At 28.4% G+C, this 25,082-nt stretch overlaps 1 protein-coding gene across 1 annotated transcript; it reads right to left on the bottom strand.

The window, feature by feature from the left end:
- Positions 1-180: 180 nt before the first annotated feature.
- LOC123300484 (prosaposin-like) lies at positions 181-24,703 on the bottom strand. Its single transcript, XM_044883070.1, has 14 exons — positions 24,521-24,703; positions 13,845-13,923; positions 8,001-8,148; positions 7,328-7,666; positions 7,056-7,267; positions 6,284-6,542; positions 5,503-5,787; positions 5,044-5,337; positions 4,456-4,693; positions 2,601-2,746; positions 2,119-2,296; positions 1,907-2,046; positions 814-1,044; positions 181-526 (listed from the first exon to the last, which is right to left on the bottom strand). Exons 1-14 carry the CDS (start codon positions 24,567-24,569, stop codon positions 464-466), a joined length of 2,661 nt encoding a protein of 886 aa, XP_044739005.1. The 5' UTR covers positions 24,570-24,703; the 3' UTR covers positions 181-463.
- Positions 24,704-25,082: the final 379 nt, after the last annotated feature.

Genomic DNA, 25,082 nt, shown 5'->3' with positions numbered 1-25,082 from the left:
ATATCTTAAGTACTATATTTACCTAAGAGTAGAGATACAGATGTTTTGGACACATTGCCGAAAATGACTTTAAAAAATGTAAATCCACAAAGCTATTTATAATAAAAGGTGTCCAATAATAAAACAAAATGGTTGGTTTAATGATTTAAAAATATGGATGAAGAAATAAAAAACGCACAATAAAAAAATTAATTTTTCATTTTTATTGAAATTTCAAATAACAAACACAAAATGTTATTAAGATCTTTTCTCACTTCTCTTAGCTTAAGCTCAGCAATAATGTATTACAAAAAAATATTACAAGGTAAAACTAGCGTATTTTATTTATTTTTGGTGTTTTATTTTTTTATTCTTTTTTTATTTTTATTTATTCTTATTATTTATTTAATATATTTTTAATTATTTAAAATATTGTTCATGATTTTTTTTTTTTTGAATTTTTCCAAACTATCATAAATAATATTTATTTGCTTTTTATTGGTGGTGAATCACTTTTCCATACTTTGGTTCGACAATGTTCTAATGCCTGTAAAAGATAAACATTAATAAGAAAAAAAATCGTTAAAAGTTTGATGATATTAAGATAAGTTTGGGCATTAGTTCACAAACGGCCATTAGTTTGAGTCAAGTTCACAAAAACATGCTCATATATTCTCGCACTATTTGTGACCAGAGTCATGTTATTGTACATAATATTTAGATGTAGTGTGTATGTATGTACTCAATACACACACAACTGTATATTCAAAAGTCATTTTTTGTCTGTCCTCAAAAAAAATTGTCTTCATTTCTAAATTTTCAATGTTCACTTACATTACATTCATTTGCCTTTTCTAACGTATCACACCAATAACCGGGACCCCATGTACATTTTTTTGCTCCAAGTAACTCTTCTTTTGCTTGCCTTTTAACGGTAACATGTTTTTCAGCATAAAATGGATTAGCACCACAAATAGCTAATTTTTTGCATACTGTTCGGCTATTTGTTTCACGTTCTAATAAATCGATGATCATTTTTCCATAAATGTCCATTAAATTTGAACACTAAAACAAAACAATAATTATAAGCTATATTTTAATAAATAATAAGGATAGCCCAAAATTAATGTAAAAAGTAATTTTGATAGAAAACACAAGTATTTAATTATTGTTAATTTTTTATTGATTCATATATAATAAAGTATAGAATGCGAAAAGCATAAATAAGATAGCGTAGGGAGCATGTCGGATAAAATTTGAGGCACATCTAGTAGAACGCCATTTACTTGTATATAAGATCTTTATTATCAAAACTTTAGATCTTTATTATCAAAATTTTTGAAGGCTATTAGATCTTTATTATAAAAATTTTTTAAGTGTGCGTGTGTGTCTGTATTTTTATGTACGTGTGTCAGTGTGTGGCATCGTAGCTCCTAAACGGATGAATCGATATATTTAATTAGGCCATAGACGTGACGTCAAATTACTTTACTGACGTCAATACTTTCGTCAAGACATAGCGATATAAAAGGAGCGGAATCAATATCAATTTTTTTTGTTGATCTGTTACATTTTTGGTCAGTTTTAAGATTCTTTAATTGTGTATCTAGATAGATGAGTATCTTTGATCCGCTGAATTGTTGTCCACGATGTAACTTCAATAACAAACGAGCCCACGTTCGTTCATAATATAACACTTCTCGGTGAACTTTTTGATCGGTGACATGCTCAAAATATGTATCAAATTAATAAACAATGAATTTACAAGTATTAATTAAAAATCTGTGTTTTCTTTAAAAACTACTTATTGCATTTAATCCTTTATAAAAGATCCTTTGAGTATCCCTTTGAAAAAAATACTCATTTAATTCATCAAATTTTTCTAAAAGAGTAATCATCATTGGATCCTATTCAATATTTTTCTTACCTGTTGTAATCTGGTTTCGGGTAAAACAGAGCATGCTTTCTTTAATAAATGCTCAATATCATGATCTACATGTGGATTTTTCAACATCATATGTATGCTAAATACAACTTCTTCGCAAATAACGCAATCGGTAACATGAGCTAAACAATTTAAAAAAATTATCTTATTATTTTCTGACCTTACAGAATGTGAGACACATTTTGTGTACTTACATTTTATTTGAATTGCTTCTTCAGTACAGACGGGGAGTAAACTACAAATGTCGGCGGCATCAACATGTTTTGCAATTAAATCAATCATATTATCGATGTAGGTTGTAACAAACTTATTACATTCATCAGGGCTTGAGAATACACTGCAGACTTCATGGAAAACATGTTTTATGTCATCCTAAAAATAAAATACTCTAATTTTAGAATTTAAAAAAAATATTTTTTACTCATGGGAATATGTAGAACCTATCTTAATGAAAATTTATTACAAATAATTGGAACTGAGCGAATTGATTTTGCTGACGCAAAACGCTTTGATGAACAGATTGCACAGAATTTCGAACACGAAAAAACTGTGTTCGAAAACCTGGATGCAATAAAACACTTATAATATTTCTTTATTAGATTGTCCATAAAACATTTAAAAAAGGCGAAATTCATATCTTCCTCATTTTATATCAAAACTTGATGAGTATACTTACAGGATTGACTGATCCATTCAATGCTTTGAGAGCTTCATCAACGACCATTTTACATAGCACACATCCACCACCTTCAACGTTGGCTCGCTTCTTATGTGTTGGAATTACTTGACCACCTACAGTCATGTCAGGTATTTCATTTGTCACTGAAAATCAAACAATAATAACCTTAACATATCCATAATGCGCTCGTTCAAAATTTTTTCTTAGACTGGGGAGGAATACACGAAATATATAATTAGTCACAGTACTATTTAGTACAAAGCGATTTTGGGAGTAGTGCACTTTTAATTCAACGCATGTTGTATAAAATAACGTGTTCAATGAAATTTTAAAAGGACGAGCAATTCTTGAAACATTCAAACATCTTTAAACGAAAAATAACGTAATTTGTTGGATATGCTTTATAAATGTTGAGGGTCTAGCCCATAGATGGGGGTTCCGATGGCACTTGTCCCATTGATGAAACGTGACACAATATTTGAGCACGCTACCGATCACAAAGATCACTATGAAGTATTACATTTCAAACGAACGCGAGTGAACTTATGAACGCGTGCTCGTTTTTTTTTGTAGTTACATCGTGGACAACAATTGATACTGACGTAATAATTTGTATAGAATGATAGTCAATTTGCTTGACACAACTGTATTTAAAAGTTTTTTGGAGTTTCGTTTTTTAACTCTCGTTTCAGTCTCGTTTCAGTCTCGTTTTTTAACTGTTATTTAATATGGCTAGTTGAGCAAAAAAACAAAAAGTGCAAGATAGTGAGAGTATCAGAGAATTAACTTGTTAGTATTATTTTTTCCCTAATAATTACGAAGTCAAAATTATTTGGCACGTCTATGGTCTCATTAAACTTTTCTTTAGAAAAAATGGCACGTTGATACATTAAGGTTCGCGCCGATTTAATCTGCTATAGGTATAAACTTGTTGCATACATCCTCACAAACTTTTATAATAGTAGTACGATTTTAAAAAACTTAGGTTTTGTCCTTGTATCTCTGATCACCATTTCTCTAGCAAAATAAATTATAGCCTATATCTTATTCTGATGCATAAGCTATAATACTAACTATAATAAATTTCATCAATATTCGTAAACTAGTTTTTGAGTGAAAGGGTAAACAAACATCCATCAATTCACCTAAAAATCATCTTCCCGTAAAAAAATTAGGAAGGCCTGGCTCTTGATATATTCGTATATAAGCGATATATCGCATTAAAACAATACAAATCAAACTTGAAATAAACTCAATTAAATTTCGCGCTTTAAATTAATTAAACAATCCTTTCAAATACCACTGTATTATTTAATTTGAGAATTTACTAGAAAATGATACAAAAATATTTTTTTACAATTTAAGTCAATAAATAACGGCAAAAAGTCAAATCTGAAGTTAATCAAGTTAATTTTTTCCATAGTTTAAAAAAAGGGCTGATTTCATCACCACACTGCATCCACAAAACATTCAAAAGTGGTTTTAAAAAAAGTTTTGAAATAGGTTAAATTAATCCCATGTATCGACATCAATAAAAACTACGAAAGATAACATCATAATTAATTGATTTTATACTACATGATATAAGAACATCATGGGAACGGGGATCGATTGAATCTAGATCCGATCCTTATTTTGAATCAGTGCTCTACAAAATGACAAGCCATGAGGATGCTTTGTAGAAATTTCTAAATTTCTTTATTTTCTTCTGTACAAAACAATTAGTATAATTGCATGTTATAATCACAGAATTGTTTAAATGGTTAAATGGCATTTGTTGTTTCTTGAAATGATAAAAAATGTAAGTTAATTAGTCCATACAAAAATTTGTTAAAACAAATGAAATACTTACAAATATCACCGCCGTTGTTGATATCATTAAATGTGATGATTGGAGTACGTGGTGGTACAATATCAGAATCTTTTGGATCACATAATTTCAAATAAACACAAACTTCTTGTGGCTCTAAATCAGCAATTAACATTTCAATTAATTCATGACTGTATGTGGCAACGAAATCATCACATTCTTTTGATAAATCTTTTGGTAATGTTTCACATAATGTGTCCAATGCATGTTCAATACTGGCCTGGAAAAATAAAATACATAATAATGAAAAACTTTAACAAATAAGAACAAAATAATTCACAGTTCTTATTTTTCAACAAGGGAATCCCGTTAACGTTATCAACATAAGTTGGTAATAAGAATTAATTCATGAAGGACACGTTTATGCTTCTTGAATTTAAGGCTAATACGTGACAAACATCACCGATCAATTGCCATATTAATCCAATTGAGTCACGTTCGAATTTTTGTTATCTCCAAAACTAAAATTGCCCCTTCTTGGTATTTATATCGAATCGATGGAATCTTTACAACATGTTTCATTGAAGCAGCTGAAGAAAACATTTAAAATAATAAAATAAAAAAACTTACTTCAGTTTTCTGATCTTTAACCATATCTTCAAGTTGTTTAACAGCAAACAAACACAATGGACAATTAGATTTACCACGTTGACCGTTTGCATTGGATTGAATTAAAATTTCAATGTCTTTGGTATCTTGCTTAGGACATAAACTCAACATTGGACATACTTGTGATGGATCAATTTCTTGGGCAAGAATTGCAATAACAGCATCTCCATATGTTTCAACAAAACCATCACATTCTTTATTTACGGATCGTGGTAATTTATCACACATTGATTCAACGACATGTTTTATTTCATCCTGAAAAATTTTTGCAACGAAATCTTAAAAGAAATGAAGGATTATCAACATTTCTAAGTATTAGATAAAGTTATCTATATGTTTTGATTTGTGTAAAAAAACTGTTTTCAAAACTTTGGTACGGTGCGATAAAAATTATTTATTTATTTAAAAAAAACTACGCACCTCAGTTCTTGAATCACTCAACTCGGTTTGTATATAATGAAGCGCATATTCACATAATGAGCAAACTTGAGAACTTTGTGCGCCTAATAAACTCCCTGGTAAAATACGATCAATTGGTAATTGAGCACTTTGAATTTCATCGTCTGTTAATAATCTTTCGTTATTTCCATAACTATTCGCTTCGTCGTTTCCAATTAATTCTTTATTGTTTTGTGATTCTAAAACCTTTGTTACAATCTTTGAATTTTTGATTGTATCGTCTTGTAAAAGTGGCCAAATTGGTACCTTAAAAATATGAAATTTTAATAAATAAATTTAAAAAATATTTAGATGCGTATCGTACACACATTAATTTAGGATTCCTTCCTAGAATTTGTAAAAAAAGGGTAAATCCTGATATAAATATTGTTAATACCCAAATATATATTTATTGTTAACAAGTTAATCAAATTTAAATATATCAAAATGATTCTGGCATTATTTTAGGTTTTCTATTTTACTATGAAATAACGTAAAAAAATTAATACTTTTGAGGATTAGTAGAAACTTCCTAATTTGTCGAAAGATGACGAAATTATTACAGTTTTTCAAACATTTACTATTAATTGACAACATACTAAACAAAACATTCTTAGCTATAAATTACGGTGGTGTCCGTATAACCTTAACTAGTTCAATTCTATATTACTTACAATCAACTATTTGAAACACTATTAAAAACAAGTTAAACTAGTTTATAAATTTTTTATAAAGATAAATACAAAATATAAAATTTACATACTTCTGCGTCAAGTCCTTTGGGTCTAGGACATAAACCAGCCATAACACACACTTCTTGTGGTTTTAATTCATTTACTAGAACGTAATAGATTCGTGGATAATATTCATCAACAATATTCAAACATTCGGCTTTAAATGAATTCGTTTGTTTGCATAAACCTTCGAGTACTTGTTGGAATTCACTTTCAGTGGTGTTTGCAATTAATAAATCACGTAAATGACCAACAAGTTGGGAACATAGATCGCATGGTAAATCATCACTAGAAAAAAATTTTTTTTAATAACAAATACTCAAATATTTTATAAGGAATTGGCCGAGATCGATTCGAAAAATGACTCTTTAAATAGAATTTTGGACGGTATCGCAGAAACTATGCATCCAACCACCAAATTAATACAATTTTTGTATTTTTTGGGTCAAAATTATCTTATATTATGAGTTTTATCCAGCCTTTTTTTTCAGACTTTTAAAAAATACAAAAATTTGGTTCATTTAGAGATTACTCGAGTATTTTCTATGATATCTAGTTGTCAAATGAATTGGATTTCTGTGTTTATTAGAAATTAAAAAATGACATCAATACTTGACATTACAAATATACACATGGGTGCTTGTATATTTTCTGTACTCCTAACATTTCTGTTTCAAAGTTTACAGAATATAAAAAATATATTAAATTTAGTTTGAAACAAAACTTGGCTAAAATTTGAGATATCACCCGAAAATTTTGAAAAAATGGTATTCTTATCAAATACTTTTAACTTAAACTTACTCTACAGGGCGAAGTCCGGTGGAACCATGTGGAATAATTTCAACGGCAGAGTCCAATTCTGGATGTTGGTGGAATTTGGCACTACACATACCAGAAATATGACATACTGATTTCGAATTAAGGTCACGTTTCAATGTACCGTATATTTCATCAAAATATTTGACCATAATGTTGGCACAAGCGTCTGAGAAGCTACCCATGTTTCCGCAAACCTAAGTGAAAAGTTTCTAGTTAAAAATAGGACAAAAATTAATCAACTTTTTGCTAAATACCATTAATAATTCATTTAAGAAATCATTTTCATTTAAGTTCGAAAATTTCGCTTCAATTTTATCCATAACTGTATAACAACCACTGCAATCGTTAACATGAATATCATCGGCTAAACTTGCTGGTTTTGGATGTTTTGCTTCTTCTTCAGCTATTAATTTATCATATCGTTCGTTGTTACATAATCCAGCAACGGAGCATACAACTTCTGGATTCATTTGTGATGCTAATGTTTCAACAAGATCCGGAATAAAATCATCGGCTAATTTAATACATTCTTGATTGATCACTTTAATTGGAATCAATTTACATGATCCTTCAAATACTTCTTTTAGCTCTTCCTAAAAAGAAAAGGAAATTCTCTTAATTATCTTTTTATTATAAAAAGAAAACTCGGATAACTACTAAACTAATTATGTAGAAATGATTCTCGATTATAGAAAGACCACCAAAGGCGAGTAAAATTATGACGCTTATGTAATATGTATTGCATATATTATATAAAATCGAAATTATCTTAGCATGAAGTTACTAAATTGTCAATCAAAATTTTTCTACTTATATTATTTTCAAATAATGGACTTCTAATTTAAAGAATATTATGTAAGTAGTCATGCATTTTTTAGTATACTGAAATTAAAAAAAGAAAAGGAAATTTGAAACAGTTTCCATTACCTGAGTTTCATTACTCTCCAATTGATCACGTGCTTCCTTTACCATATCTTTACAGATTTTGCAAACGCTATCATTGTCACCTTTTTCATTTTGGTGTTCCCACACGGTTTGAATACAATGTGAAACCGCCCCACAATTATGAGCGTTCCTGAAATCATAAAAAAAAAAACATACACATATTTTCAGAATATAAATAGTTTTTGTTTATTAAATTGCGATAACCTTATATTGTTTACTAATTTATTAAATTTTATAAGATATTTTTCTTTATTTAATTAAAAAAACAAAGACCAACAATGTTAAGTACAAATTTAAATAATTGCATTACATCATTGAGAATTTTACGAATTAGTCTCTTCGTGTCTATCGCGTAGTTCAGTGAACGAACACATTAAGCTTATTCACAAGGTCTGCACTTCGGAACTTTTCACGAAGCGGGTGGTCACTAGCTAATATTAATAATGTACATAAAAAGACAATGGTTTTTTCGTAGGTCCTCAGTTTTAGCTGTTACCCTTCGCTCGATAACAAGGAATTTTTTCGCGAGGGATGGAAGTAGGCGCCCATGAGTGTCAAAAATGTGTAATGAGATGTATCTATCTTTGAGTCAGCGCATTTTAGTGTCAGAGAAAGTTAGTACGTACGATTAAAAAGTTTCGGAGCCGCTGGAAAGAGAACATACCACTTATAAGAATGTTCGTAGATAAAAAGAATGATAATAATTATCAACTCGAAAAAAACCTTTGGTCTCTCGGACTAATAATAGTTCTGCTGAAAAGCAAATTTTTTTATGGTATATATTATATAATAATAATAAAAATTTTTAATACAAACATGAGTCACATAAGTATAAATTATTAATTAAGTAGTTTTAATTCAAATATTTAGTAAGCACAGGTTCGAACTGATAAGCATAATTATTTCTTAAATCATTATTAGTTGATTTATCTGATAAAGCAAGGAAGACTCTAATGAAAACATTTAATAGCTTTGTTTAATTTAGATGAAAAGTTTAATATATTTACTTTCGTGACCTCATCTATCATTGCAAGTTGTGGTTGTTCTAGTTAGCCAGAGTATTTTCTTTTTGATATCAACCGGGCGCCGCGAGATAGAGAAACATGACATATTTCTTTACTGTATTTTTACCGTAAAACAATAGTGAACTAGCAATGGGAATCATCTACATAGAAATTGTTTATCTACCACGAAAGCATTTATAGAATATAGGCAACCAAAAACAAAATCTTGTCGCCAGAAAACCGAAAGAAAACTCCTGTGTTCAACAATAACATTTTCTTATTTTATCTTTAAAGAATGGGAAAAATAGATAGACTTCCAATACATGAAAATGATGTAAGAAATATGATTATGTGTGTTAATTATATTTAATTAAAGATCTTTCTCATCATACTCGTCTTTTTACACTTGCCCTTGAACTATCAACTACATAATAGGATAAAGTTTATACTTAAGACATGCCATGGTATTCTAATCATTAGAGAACATCATAAATACTTTTCATCTGTGAAAATCTTAGTACAATCCTGTTTGAGGCCTTATGTAAGGTAAGTAATATAAATTTATACTTAAGAATTTATTTGCTGTAGTAAAACATGCGTTATGCGTTTTTTTCAAGGGTGTATATTGTAAACATTTTCCAATCATATAAAATGCATTCTTTTACTTTCATTAATATTTGAAATTCTAATCAAGGTGTTCAGGGACGGTAAAAGGTGTTTACTCCAAGTATTAAACATTTGGGTCAAATAATCTAGTTGCAGTTGCACACAATTTGGCCTGACTTATGTGTTTTGCGAAATTCAAGTTATCAAGGTAAGATTAACGAAGTCACCGTTGGATACGGCAAATTACGAAGTTTCTTGCCATATGAATAAAAGAGTCAGACAAGAAGGGTGTTAGGTATGAATCTCCTCTACCCAGATCCTCTTAACACCCGAGTGGCTCGATACCCAAATCAGTCTGATTATGTTATTCAGTGCGAGGCGGTTCACGTTTCAAGGCATTCTCAAGGTGTCGAAAATTTTTGACTATTTGATTTATATTAACTAAGTGGATTAATTTTCATTATTCTAGGTTTATAAAACTAATGTAGAGATACGGTCAAGCAAAGAGTGGAAAATTTATGTACATCATTTTAAAATCTACAGGTAGGGTTTGGCAAAATTTACTCGAATAAGAATAACCAAATAATTCGTGAATGACGAATAAAATCATCGAATGATTATACTTATTCGAATAAATTATTCGTTGAATGAATTGCCACGAATAATTATTTATTGGAACATCTTATTAACTTTACTCGAAAAATAATAACTAAACATAAACATAATTGAAAGACTGTTGTTTGTACTAACGGAACGGCAAATAACCGATTAAAAAAGCACTTTGAATAACAATAATTTATTATTATTCGTGTTATTTATTTATTTGTATGAAATGATGATATATCGTGGTCGAAAATAAATCAGTGGTCGAATGATTAATCGCGAATAAAAAATCGTGAATTATTGTTCATTCGAATAATGTCAATGTCTGCCTACATGTCTTAAAAATACAGATATTTACACCTCAAAGTCCTTGATTTGATGAATTAGCATAAGTGTTTCAAGGAAAATTGAAGTAATGCAATATTTTATGCTTATCAAAAGCGAGGGTTTCAGTAATAAAAAAACATGAAACTCAAATAATTAATATAAGAGAAAACTGGTCATTGTGCTCACTAATAAGAAAATTATTATTCTTATATTCTTAGTATCATTATTATACTCATTAAAAAGAAAATTAATATATTCTTAATATAATTATGACATCTGTTAATGTTAATGTGACGACCTCGATCGGCCTTTTAATCAGTATATTTATTTATGGGAGACAAAAAAATCAAGTTTATATTAAATTAAAGTTGAGAATAACTATTATTTATACAGGGTGACTTAAGAAAAATGCAAAATACTCCCCTCTGTTTGATTTAACATGTTTTAAAATTAAGTTGCCAAAAAGCAGAGAGGTCTCGCTTATTGTTTAATGCTTTCACAAGCAAGGAAAATGAAAACATTTTCTTCAAATTGAAATATATCTGAAAATAACATGTCTTGCTTATACTTTTGTCATCTCTGTTTGCACAGGACATTTCCTTTTTACCTCTTTTTAAAATAGGAGGGAAAATAGCACAATTTAGATAACATTAGGTTGAAGAATTTTGTCATTAGTGCTAATCAATAAGTGTTAAGTCAATAATATCACTTGAACGGTTGATGAAGTGATGCAAGAAATAAGCATTATTCTCCACTATTCAAAATTCTAGCTTTTAATTAAGGCTTCGCCATGAAACAACTTTCTCAATTTTTAGTGATGTTAATAATTTTTTCGATATCCTTGCCCAAAAATAGCAAAGCTCTAACTCTCCACAGCCTTTGTAAACATAAAATTTGTCTCTTTTTAATAAATGTTGCAAAATATTCCGTCAATTTATCTGTTATAATTGAGTTGAGACACATTGTCTAGTATCTTTTTATTTTTAATGATGAATATTTCGCAAGCAGCAAACCATCAAAAGAATCCGTGTTTACCATATCTAACTACACGGCACGATAAAAACTTTAGATCGAATCTGCGTAACTACAATAGGGGATAATCCTGATGTCGAATTTGACAAATTGCCCATAAAAATATAAAACTAGACTTGATATCATAACAAAATTTGAAAGTGAAATTAAAATTGATTAAAATACGAAAAAGTTATAAGCAATCAAAGATTGCATTCAAAGGTTGCCCATCTCCTTTTAGCAAAACAAAGTTTTATATGTAATCTCTATGGCGATACCCACGTATGACGTCACTAGTGGATATCTTCCTCTTTGTTTAATTAGGAATTTTAAACGTTCATATCTTGCATACTTGTAAATATTTTTAAAAACCAACTTCACTTTTTTATTCGTAAAGTGAGAATTCTTCATCTGAAGTGATAATAAAAATTAAATCCGATCCCCCATTAATTCTGAGACTTTCGATATACACATGGTATAAATAATATTTACAAACAATAAAAGAATTGTTGTTTATGTATTTTTCCTTCTCTAAATAACATGCACAAAAACTATGTATCACATAAATTATCTCTAATTTTCCACTGAATTACATTCATACTATCTTAAACATCAAGGCTTCTTTTTTTTTTTAATTCTAACAAATGCAGGAAATGATGGTATTTAAAAATTTATATTATAAAAATATTTTGTTTTTATATTTCCGTTCAACAATGATTTAAGAAACTTTGATATTGGAAAATTATGGCAGATTTTACAAGATTATTTTCTCGCTAAAGCTTCTCGGAATACAGAAAGAATAAAAAAATCTGCTGTCACTGCTTTATAAAGAACGATCAAAATAGTGCTTAGAGGTCTAGTCCTCGATTGTTGCGTACTTTGTACTGCGCATCAGACTGTCTTTTGTTTTCAATCAATTGAAAATGATTGAAAACAATTTAAATTGTTTCAATTGAGTAAATATTGCTTTCTTTCTCGTTCGAGAGAAAGGCAACCTGATGCGCAGTACAAAGTACGCAACGTCCGATGACTAGATCCAGCAAAAAAATAAAAATAGGTTAAGTTATTTATTTTACACCAAACATGAAACATTTGTCTCTAAAAGCCAGAATAACGTTCAAAAAACGCGTTATTTCTTGAAAGATCAGGTTCGTAATATAATACATTTTATCTTTTCTTTTGATTTACTAAACATTTCAAACAGCGGAAATAAATGGCGATCAAACCTGAAAATAAGCTTTGCATGTTTCAAAGTCTTTGTTATTGTTCGCAATGACACGGGGTGATTCTCGAAGTTATGACTTGCCAAAATTCAACAATAAAGCAACAAATGTGAATCACTAGAGGCATGATTTTGCCAAAAAGGCCAAACGATTCTTTTATTATACGCAGTATAAATACTTCCAGCCTTGAACTGTCTAATTTCAGTAAAGTTTTGTTAAATTAAATCAAAATATTATTAAATGAGGCCATTGAAAATATAATCAAATTGAGAAAAAAATATTCTTCTGATAATTTTAAACAACAGAAAAAAAATCAAAGTACACAAAGAGGTCATTTAATATTCTGATAAATAATATTTATGTGCAAATATTCTGATATTATGATTTTTTTGTAAATATTGCTACTTAATTTAGAACGAAGATTATTAAAATATACATAAAACTCATAGCTTTGTAGTTCAGGGGAGTTACATAATTTAAAGTTGTCTGGAAATCCCCGAGGAATTTGTGATAAGAGTAATACTAAAAAATATTCATCAGGATTATGCGCAGATTTTTAAAATAAAACAAATTAAGAATTTGCTACTCATCATTATAAGTATATTTTTTCAATTCTCTTTAATTAAGACTAATCCGACAAGTTATTTGTCGTCATAGTGTAAGTACGGAAGCCTGAATGGCTCACTGTTAATTTATGAGAAAGTGGCGCTACACTAGCTTATTTTTTAAATGTGTTCTACCCAGAAGTAAAAAACCAACTTTTAAAAAGTCCCTAGTTCACTTTCAATAAGTGCACTTGTGACTTGTGGCATTCTGAAAACGAACCCTTTTGAAAATGAACTGACGTTATTACAGTGCCATAATTAATTTAAAGTTGGTGTTACATATTCTATTCTTGTATAAAAGGGGTTCAGTTAAAGGCTTTCATTTGCTAAAGGAAATATTAAAATAAACACTTTCCGGTAAAGTTTAAGTTTGGTACAATGCAAAAAAGAAATAAAAACCATTTCCTATAAATTATTTAGTTATTGATTATAAACTTGAATACATACGTTAAATTTTTACACCAGTAAGAAGGTCCCCATGTACATTCTTTAGCTCCAAGTAATGCTGACGACGATACATTTTGAACTGAAAATAAATAAAAAATGATTCAATAAATTATTGTTCTAAAATTTATTTGATTCGTGCTATAAAACTAGGGATTTGAAATTTTGCAGACATATAGTTATTAACTCAAGAAGATGCATTTTTTAAGATATGTTATCAGGAACTATTCATTCCTAATTTAAAAAAGTGGGAAAATACATATACCGGGTAAATCAGCATATATGGTACATCAAGTACCATATTGAATTACCAGTATTGAATTTAGTATTTTCATTGGATGTACATATATCCAATAGTAGAAGATTTTTAATAAAAAATAATAACAATAAACATAAAACTATATTTTTCAAATATATTATTTCTCTCATTTACTTGTAAAGCAATAAAGCAATAAATATTTCATGTTAAAACGAACCAATAAAGGTTAAAATTTATCTAAACGGTCAATTACAATTTTGAATTATTCAAAAATCTCCTACTATTTAAAAAATATTTGTATAAGGGTAAACCCTTATGTATGTAAACTCCGCCTCACGTGATCACGTGATGTACCAGTTATTCTGATTTACCCTGTATATACATTTCCTTCAACTTTATTAATCAAATCTCCAGAGACTATGTTTAAGAAAAATATTCTTTATAACACTGGTGTAAATTAACCCAATTAGGACATACTATTTATTTTGTGAAACATAATTATAATACTTTTTTTTTTCGATTGTAATTCATTTGAATGATTTCAAAAACGAGCCTGAGGATCAAATAAGTATACATAGTTACAATAGTTTATCATTGCTCACGAATTAAACAGTGTTCAGTGATCTTAAAAACTATATTTATTTGTTACGAAATTGACCTTTAACGGTGGTTTAAATATAAATAATATTTTCATAATCAAATTTTAAATTTAATAGTTTTTGCAACGATTTGTTAACAGAAATTAATACAAAAGATAAAAACAATTAAGTATTTAAAAAAAAAAAAAAAAAAAAAAACATAAAAAGCTTAGATTAAGTTACTCGAATACTCGTTATATTATATTTTTGGTCTTTAAAGTCGAGAAACTAAAATAATGTAATAAGAATAAATGTTACCACGTAAGTAGAAGATAAGATGTTACCACGTAAGTTAGGGAGGCATTTTGTCCAAAAAGATGTTCTCACATAAATGGAATGAACATAAAGTCCAGAAAAATGGTATTGTCATCAGAATTGTATATATTTTTGTTAATCGTAGCGCCTAAACAGATGAATCGATTTTGATTTATGTTGAAAGGTAATTTAATGGAGAGTGTTCTTAGCTATGTTTTAAATGCGAATTTAGGATTATGTACCCAAAAAAACTAAAAATTGCCGATGATCTTCCAAATCGACTCAGTTTGGAAAAGGCTTTAAGGAAAAAGGCAATTTAATGGAGAGTATTCTTAGATATGTTTCAAATTGCAAATTTAGAGTTCCGTACCCGAAAAATGTGTCCGGGGTTTTTTAAATTTTGTAAACTTCACTTGTTATAAGTTTCAAATCCATGCAACAATTTAAAAGTAGGTGAAAAGCGACTTCCTAAAACGTAATAAAAGTTTGTTGAAAAATATCGTGCTACTTTACTTTAACTACTTCTGAACGGTTTGTAGCTTCAAACTTAAGAAAATTCGATTTCTTCCACTATTTTGACAGTTATTTATTTCAGATGATATTTTCAATGAATTATGCAAATTTATTTTACCTTCATTTAAACACAACAAGAATGTAATACTTTAGCAAAGTAATTAAACATTAATGAATAATATGAACATAATAATAAGAATAAACTATTAAGTAAAACTAATAAATATTCAGCAATTATATAACAGATGTATTAATTACAATTAAAACATATCTAAAAATACAGGCCGCTTCATTAAACATCAAATGCTTCATTTTTGTAACTTAAGAAAATTATGATGTAATTCTCCCGATAAAAAGAAAGTTAAAATCGGTCACTCTCAATGGAGTAACATAAACATCAATTGTACTCGTCACACTAAATGACTAAACAAGTTAAAAGTCACACTAATACATCACAAAAGAATTTCAAACGAATCAGCCTATCAAGTCTCCCTAAAAAGAAAAATCGTAATGACTAAACAAGTCAAAAGTCACACTATCACATCAGAAAAGAATTTCAAAATAATCAGCTAATCAAGTCTCCCTAAAAATAAAAATCGTAACTAGACTATTACAGACATCAAGCCCGGGTAGCTCAGTCGGTAGAGCATTGGACTTTTAATCCAAGGGTCCAGCGTTCAAGTCCCTGCTCGGGCGAAATTTTATATTCCTCCTGTTATCAGCGAGGCCCGATTATTCTATATCAATCCTTCAAAAGTAACGTTTCAAAGTTGGATAAATTTTTTAGAAGAACAATGGGTCTTTCAAACCGTACTGACACCAAACAAGAGATGTATATTTGAGTGCACATAGGTACATTTGAGTGCACATATATACATATACATTTACACTCTCTTGTTCGTTGTCAGTTTGGTTTGAACGATCTATAACACTTTAGTTGTATTTCTGAAAATTTCTATACGGTACGCCCTAATAGAGTTACTAGAATCTAAAGGCAGTTAAAACATCGCCATCAAACGAGTAAACATACTGGAAAGCGGATATAAATACAAAATGAGGGGAAATTTCTTTACAAAGAAAGACCTCAGAGACAAATCATGTCTCCAATATTCATTACTCAATGTCTCTATTTCAGGAAATAAGAGAATCAAAATAAAAAAGAGACCAAAATTTAACGACAAACAATGAATTCATAGACTTATATGTCCATCCATAAAATTAATATTAATAAAGTATTGTGTCATTACCATGAAAACTCCTGAAATAAAAGTCATACGCGGTGCGAATAAAACTTTTTCGAAAACTTTAAATCTTGAATTGAATATCCCTGTACATTAAAACCCTCGATTTCATAATAAATGTGGTTTTTATTGTGAAAATACAATTTTTATTAACATATTTTGTTGTACAGAACAAAGCACGTGATTATTACATGTTTTAATTAATAATAATAATAGTATATACTTAAAAATGTTTATAAGTAGATTACAGAAATTCTTTATTAGGTAAAAACCAATAGTAAAGAGAAAATTCCATGGCCGTAATGAGGTTCTGAAATTTATTATATGGTCAGTTATATCATATCTTCCTTTTTCCGGATATCTTTATAGTTTCTAATGTGGATACTAAGAAGGGTTAAGTCCAGGAAAGAAGAAATCAAAGAGATAAGCGATTAACATTAAAAATTTTTATATTTTATTGTGATTTTACAACAATTTACGTGACACAGCTTCCAATATTTTTTTGGCAAAGTAGTCTACCGTTTATACTCACGATAGGTATGCGATAAGAGCATTTCACAAATTTTAAACTTCAATTAAGTTTCAGGAGGATATTCTGGCAAAACAAAAGTTCATACTTCACATATAAGTAAGCAGAGTTTCTTGGACGTTCTTATGAATAAAACAAAGCGGGAATGTACTGTGTGTGTTATAGTGTGTGGTGTGTAATGTGTAGTATGTGGTGCGCGCTGTATCATATGTGTACAACTTTCAAGTGATGTACAAACGATGAAACTGACCAGCTGTGTTCATGTATACACATTATACAACTACAGATCAAATGATATACATTCCCACTTTGTTTTATACATAAGAACGTCCGTAAAAACTCTTACTTCATATATTTTAAAGGGCTAACGAGATTGCTGCCAAACTGTATAACACAATAACACAAAATAATGTGATGTCATATTATGAAATATGATACAAACTGTAAAAATATTTAGCTAACAAAAATACAAAACTTTAAAAAAATGTTAATTTCCTTTCTTGTTTGCCGATTAGGTGATTCTCAGCATATTTTGAAGCTGATAATTTAAAAAAAAAAATCACTTGCTGTGAAAGCATTTCTTTATTAGAACAAAATAGTAAAGCACAGCTGCAAATATGTAAACTTGTTAATTCAAATAAGGAAATCCTACACCAAAAGTGGTATGCTTTGATGAGCAAAATCATATCTCATCGTTTTAACATTACTTTACTATAACAGTGCAATAAAATGTAATAAATAAACTATTGTAGCCAAGAGTGGAAAAATTAAGATTAAAAAATTTTAAATTTAAAAAAAAAATTTGCTTCTGCTAAGCTTTGATCTTTTATCTGACACTCAACAAAGAGAAAGAGATTGAGTTAGTATCAATTTTAAGTTGAAGGCGTAATTAAAACATTTTGCCAGGTCTAGAACTTAAAAACAAAAAAAACACTTGCTCAATGTTGTAAGACTACCTAAGAGCTGGGTCTATGCAAATTTTTTACTTGGTGGAAATTAGTCAAAAAATGTATGTTAGTTTTATTAAGTACCAACGACTTAGATAAATAACAATTTTCCGGAATGGGTAAGACTTTTCTCCGACGATCAGAAACTCGCATTTGCTCCACGCCGATTTGTCTGATAATGAGAATAATTTTTCTTCAAATCTCACCGTTACAATTCCATTGAAAATTTTTTTGCATCGTAGACCGTAGAGATTTCCGTTTTCCGGGGGTAAATACAACAACTTTAGACCAAGTAATTAATAATGAAACCTTGTGTAAGCTATATAAGATACAGAAATGTTTATAAAAATGAAAGTGTTAATATAAATTAAATCACGTTTTCATTACAAAATTCTTTATAAAATAATTTTTCCAATGATGAATCGCAGTCGTATCCAGCCCATAATGATTCATTTTTAGATTAATTAGAAAATTTTATAAATATTATATAAAATCAAATAAGTAATTTTATAAAAACTTAAACAAATCACATAATTTACAATAATACAATTGAAATTTAATAATAATAATACTCTCATATATATCCTTAAAGCAGTTCTCAAGAAATAACGTTATCCTTATTTTAAGATCATTTTGACAAAATAAGGATCAGACTATGGAAAAATGCATGCATGTAACGATTTTTAATTTCACCAGTCTCTTAACTAGACATACAGAAAAACGAAGCTTCGACGGAGCAAGAAACTCAAAGTTTGAAATTTATCAGTTAGTAAAATGAGAATATATTATAAACAAAGTTGTACAAAATAAATTTTACTATTTAATGTATCAATAAAAAAATTGTTTACTGTTCCAGGAAGTTATCGGTCTAGTCTCGATAACAATATTTGTTCTAATTGAGTTCTCTTTGCTCGATATAAATTAAGGGTTAAATACTTCTCTACATAGTATTCTAGAAATATTATTATTTAATGAAACAAATAACAACTGTTTAATTGATTATATAATCATAAAAATATAAAATCGATAAAATGAATCGATTGTATTAGCAATAAAAAGTTGAAATCATTAAAAGCATTGATTACATTAAAAAGAAACAAATTATTCATATTAAATTTTAATTAATTCTATGAACTTAAAAACACATACTTTTCATAAATGCAAGCAAGCATTATGCATGATGACTTTACACCCCAATTAAAACATTCTGCCAAGTCTAGCTCTATTTAAGAATGTCAACCAAGTTTGGAGTTCCGGGGTTGCAAGTTCTTGATCATTATTAGTCCAAACACTTTGATTCGAAATATTTTACAGATTTCTGATATGTCGGTTACACCAGTTTACCTTATTTTCAAAATTCTTAGTATATCAAACTATGAAAAGGTTTGAATTGACAACAAAAGAAGTAATTTTCCATGTCTGAAAGCTATTTTACAAATTTTAAAAAAATAATACGCAATTTGCTACAAAAACAGAAATACATGTTTTCCATTACGTAGATGCTATTAATATTGGGACTGTTTCAAAATTTTATTGCAAAATACATAATACTATGAGAGGCATAGAAATTAGAATGAAAAACAAAACATTAAAATTAAATCGCATTTATGTTGGAAATAAATTTTCTTATAAAAGTTCTGTAGGTTTTTAATTTGTCCCGCTTTATGTACTTTTTAGTATACATCGGCTTTGTTAAATTTTCATTAAGAAAAAAAATTTTATTTTATTATTTTTTCAAAATGGATGATTTTCATATTTTGAAATATTCGCTCAAGGTCTAACTAATATAAAATCATAAAAGTTTATGTTTAAAACTATCAGTTAAAACGCCTTCAAACACCTTCAAAATTCATAAATGCAAGTAAGCAAGAGCATTGGGCATGGTGATTTTAAGCCTCTGTTAGGACACTCCATCTTGATTAGCATTTAGAATGTCAACCAAGTTTAATTTTGAGGACAGAAATCTGGAATTTTGGAGTGTCTTGTGCTTCACTGCAAAACTGTGTGATGAATAATATGGCCAATTTATTTTCAACACAGAACTTAGATCATCTTATTCGACCAAAATTTCCCAAGACTTATAATACTCTTTTATACTTCCTTCTTCTCGATAGATGTAAACTGAATTTATAAGTAGAAAGAAACTTTTTTTCGGTAAAATAATTTTTAGCTCTGGAGACACGAAGTATGATACAAGATGACCATATTATAATTTATTTAGTAATTTAGCCAAATTGTAGAGCCTTTAGTTATAGCCAAACTTTTAGCAACCATTAAGTTTTGAATAAAGAAAACCTTAATATAACTAATAATATAGGAAGGGCAAATGGACCAATTAAATTAAGGTGTCACAACCAAGTATTTAAATTTCTGCTTCTACCAAATTGAATTCCGTTAATTTTGAAAGTGAAATTCAGTCCAATGAACTAACAGTATCAAAAATTAATAATAAAAATAAATGTATTGAGTCGTCATGTCATCAGCACCCGCATGAGAAGTCATATTTTGTTTAAACGGAATAATCTAATTACTTACATCAAAACATATTATGAATAATGACTCATAGACTCATGTCTATTTATCAATAAGTTTATCATGAATTTTTTACGATCACATGAAAATTAATTAATAAATATAGTGGTCGACTGAACAGCTCTGATTCAGCACAATAATTGAATTTAAAGTTTATTGATACATTAGAAATATTTTTGAAAAAATAATGCCCGAAGCATAAATAAACAAACATGGTGTTACAAAATAAATGCTCAATTATCAAGGTATTGGAACTGTGATAATGCTCGCCAAAATAAGGATGATTTTCGTATAAGGAACATGTGTTTGTTATCATCTCTATTCAGAGGTATTTTCGTCAAAACTTCTCGGTCTATTTAAGGTTTGTTCCGAACACGATGGGAAATTAAAAAATTTATCTATTTCTGAAAATTTAACTGTTTCTATGAATATAGCAATATGGTTTCTAGCAACATCCAGAATGTTAATCTATAAGCTTATCCCAACAAGAATCAATTGATGATTAAATAATTAAATGTGACGAACAATAAAGACGACAAATAAAAGGCTATAAATTGTCAAATACAGTTTTTCGTTTGTTTTAATTTTGCATTTAGATCACTCCTCCAAACTATGATAATTCAAATCTTCTGTTTAATTGATCTGTTATTTCATGAATGTCTTAAATTTTTATGAATAGATTTATTTAATTATCTCGTAAATTAGCCCTTAGATCCAAATTTGGTAACGAGCTTATTCTTTGTTATATTTTCAGCTTATTCAGGAAGAGAAGAGGTCTGCAGTCAATTATAGAACATCCTGTATATGGTACAAAAGAACTTTTAATTTGGTAAAATGAAAATACATAATGTGCCTTAATCCACCGAAGTGTACAGTCTCACCCTCATATGTTAAATTGTTTAATGGGTTGAGCTAAAAAAAGCTATTAAAGTATCATGTATGAACAGTTTTGACTTATACATATAAAGTACAAAAAAACTTGAAACAAATGTAAAAATTTGATTTCATAATAAAAATATGCGTTAAAATTTGTTTTTGCGACATTCTTGTGGTGCTTCATATGTTCCAAGTGGAAAATCCCCTATAACTCACCCTATCAGAATCATAATTGTTCAATCCAGCACTAATTATTATCACAATTGCAACATACATTTTTATATTATTATAAAAATACACAATGCACAATAACATATTGTTGTGTATAGAGAGTAGCCCCCCACTTCATTCAAGGTCAAACAGTAGTGAACTTGAATTGTAATAAATTTTATTTTGTCACAATGTAAATAATAAATAATACGGATCTTTATTCTTGAAAATGGGCAAAAACAAAAGACTACCGAAAAACTTAAGTAAATATGCAAATCTTATAAAGACGGAAAACACAGTCAAATTATACAACAATGCATATTAAAATAATATGAATGGATTGATTGATTAACGTAAAGATATTAAAATTGATTAATTCCATACATACAGTTTGTGACTATACAGAGTGGCTCTCCAAGTAAAGTGTTACGATTACCAAAGAAATTTTATACAGAAAAATTATTCCTATTTCTAAATCTTAGAGGACGTACGGATTGTTGGGAAAACGCATCTTGAGTGGCCAGTCCATCCTTCCCACAGACCAACAAACCAAAGATTGAGACTACAAGAAACTTTATGAGGTTCAGCATTGCTGACCGAAAATGAAGTAAGTTAACGTTAAACAAGTGTCTTTTGGTTGAGTAACACTCAACCAAATCCTCTTTCCAGTCGTTTTACGTAAATATTCCATTTGTTCAAAAACATGAAAAGACAAAAATCTCAATTCAATAAGAAACATTAAATAATAAAAAAAAACATCTAATAGGGGATAATCTTGATGTCGAATTGGCAATATTACCCATAAAAATGTAAAAAAATTGATTAAGAAACGAAGAAGTTATAAGCAATCAAAGATAGCATTCAAAGGTTGCCCATCTCCTTTTAGTAAAACAAAATTTTATATTTAATCTCTATGGCGATACCCTCGTATGACGTCACAAGTGGGTATCTTCCTCTTTGTTTAATTAAGAAATATAAAAATTCATATCTTGCATACTATTAAAGATTTTTAAAAACCAACTTCACTTTTCTATTCGTAAAGTGAGAATTCTTCATCTGAAGTTATAATTTTACTTATTGTAGAGATAGAATAAAAATGTTTCTCGAAATTTCTTAAAAATAAACTTGAAGGTCATTTGATTATTTTTATTCATGAATAAGAATAATTAATATTCAACTAATAATACATTTTACGCAAGGGATTCCCCATTTAATAAAAATGCTTGCACTTTCTCATGTAATAAAACAATAAAAAAAAAACTTATTAAATATTTACTCTTCAAATGAATTCTATTCACGTTTGCATTTTTATTTATTTATTATTTTTAAATCAATGATCATAATCTACGTCATTCAACAATACAGCATCATCTTTTAAACAAGTAGACGATTGACTAATGCGATTAACTATTTTAATTATCTGATACAGACTGTCCCACAACGATTATTCTAAAATTTCAAGAAAACAAATTTATTTTTAAAAGTTGGTATACTTTTATCATAAAGGCTTCAATCATAACATTCAGTGTCACCACAAGAATCAACTTAAAAAATAAAAAGATATAAATATTGATTGCTGGAAAGATTCCAAGATTTTTTATGCTTAAAAACAAAGTACTTTATTAAAATTTCCATGTGAATCAAATTTTTATAATTACAGATATGGATATTATTTCAGCTCTGTACTTATTTTAGAGAGATACTCGGTTTTTTTAGAACACACTGTAAGTTGTAAAAATATTAATCTAGCCATCTTTTAATTAAGCCAAGTAGCCAATAATTACTCTTATAAAAAAGTAGATTACACAATTAGCAATTTTTTTAAATTGAATTTTCAGAAATTCAATTTTCATTAATTTAAACTAACAATAGGATGCTCTAAAAGTAAATCAGGAAATTTTCTACCAAAGTAGCACTTAAATGACTACTTTTTATATTATTCAATCATTTTCTGGTCTCCAAAAAAAGTAATTCTTTTCTTTTATAATATGATAAATATAAATTATATTTTATGAAAAAATACACCTGCTTGAAATAAGACCTACCTGCTAAATAGAAACTTCCTGGAGTTAAAAGTTTTAACAAAAGACATCAGACCCTACCGGCTTTGTTATTGTTAAAGTAAAAACTCAAAATGGCCTAAACCATGAATAAATAGATCGATAATATGTTTGTTTTTTTTAATTTGAAAATAAAATATCGTCTAACACTTTAGAATAAAAAAAATAAAAATATAGCCTTCAAACAAATTCATTAAATTTGTTTTTGTTTTTTATCTTAGAAAACCGACAACATCATGAATCCTCATAAAAACAACCCATTATCATTTATGAAACTTTCTTTAACTTTTAAATAACATATTGTCATCATATTTCTAAGAAATTTTAGAAAATTAGCATTTTTCAATAGAACTCGTAGAACTAACAAATTTTTAAAGGTTAAAAAAACATGATTCATAAAAACAAATTATTTAACAAAAAATGATTCATAAATAAAAACCAATTATTAACGGTATAATTTTCTAATTATTGATAAAATTGAAGACCATTAAATGTAAGTATTAGAACAAAGGATTAAAAACAAAAAAGTGAAAATTCTAAGCTAGGATAAAAATAAATAATATAAATGCGTAAATCAATAATAACGATGAAAAATAAAAATATTTATAATTATATTTACCGTATATAAATGTGCATAAAGCACATATTATTGATAATAAAATCTTCATTTGAAATTATTTCACTAATCAATTCACAGTTTATTAATATTTACTTCGACACAAAATGAAACAACTGTTTGAATGTTATTAAATAATACAACAAAAATAATTTTATGTTAAACGTCACGATAGAGTCACCTGACAGTAGTCGGAGAATGAAAACATTTGATTTTGAATGAGCATATGAAAAGTGATGGAAAATGAATTTGGATTTTATTATATGTGCGGAGCCACTGTACAATGAATATATTTTTAGTTGTCATCTCATTATTAAGTACATAGATGTTAGGTAAAACCAAATCGCTAACAACGGCTCAAAAAGTGTCTCTTTTACAGACCATAATACAGCTTTGGAAGGGGCTGATAAGTATTTTAGTTTTTACTAGACTGAGGGGAAATTTCCAGGCGTACCGTTTGTATCGAAACATATCGAAAAGTTTGCAAACCTTATGCCAATATTTTTTGTTGGTCTCAAGATATACGATTTGTAAAAACTTCTAAAATACGAAAAAAAATCTTGTA

Source organism: Chrysoperla carnea, chromosome 1, assembly GCF_905475395.1.
Source record: "Chrysoperla carnea chromosome 1, inChrCarn1.1, whole genome shotgun sequence".
NCBI lineage: Eukaryota > Metazoa > Arthropoda > Insecta > Neuroptera > Chrysopidae > Chrysoperla > Chrysoperla carnea.
Note: the sequence above shows the minus strand (reverse complement) of the source record. Positions and strands in the feature narration are given on the sequence as shown.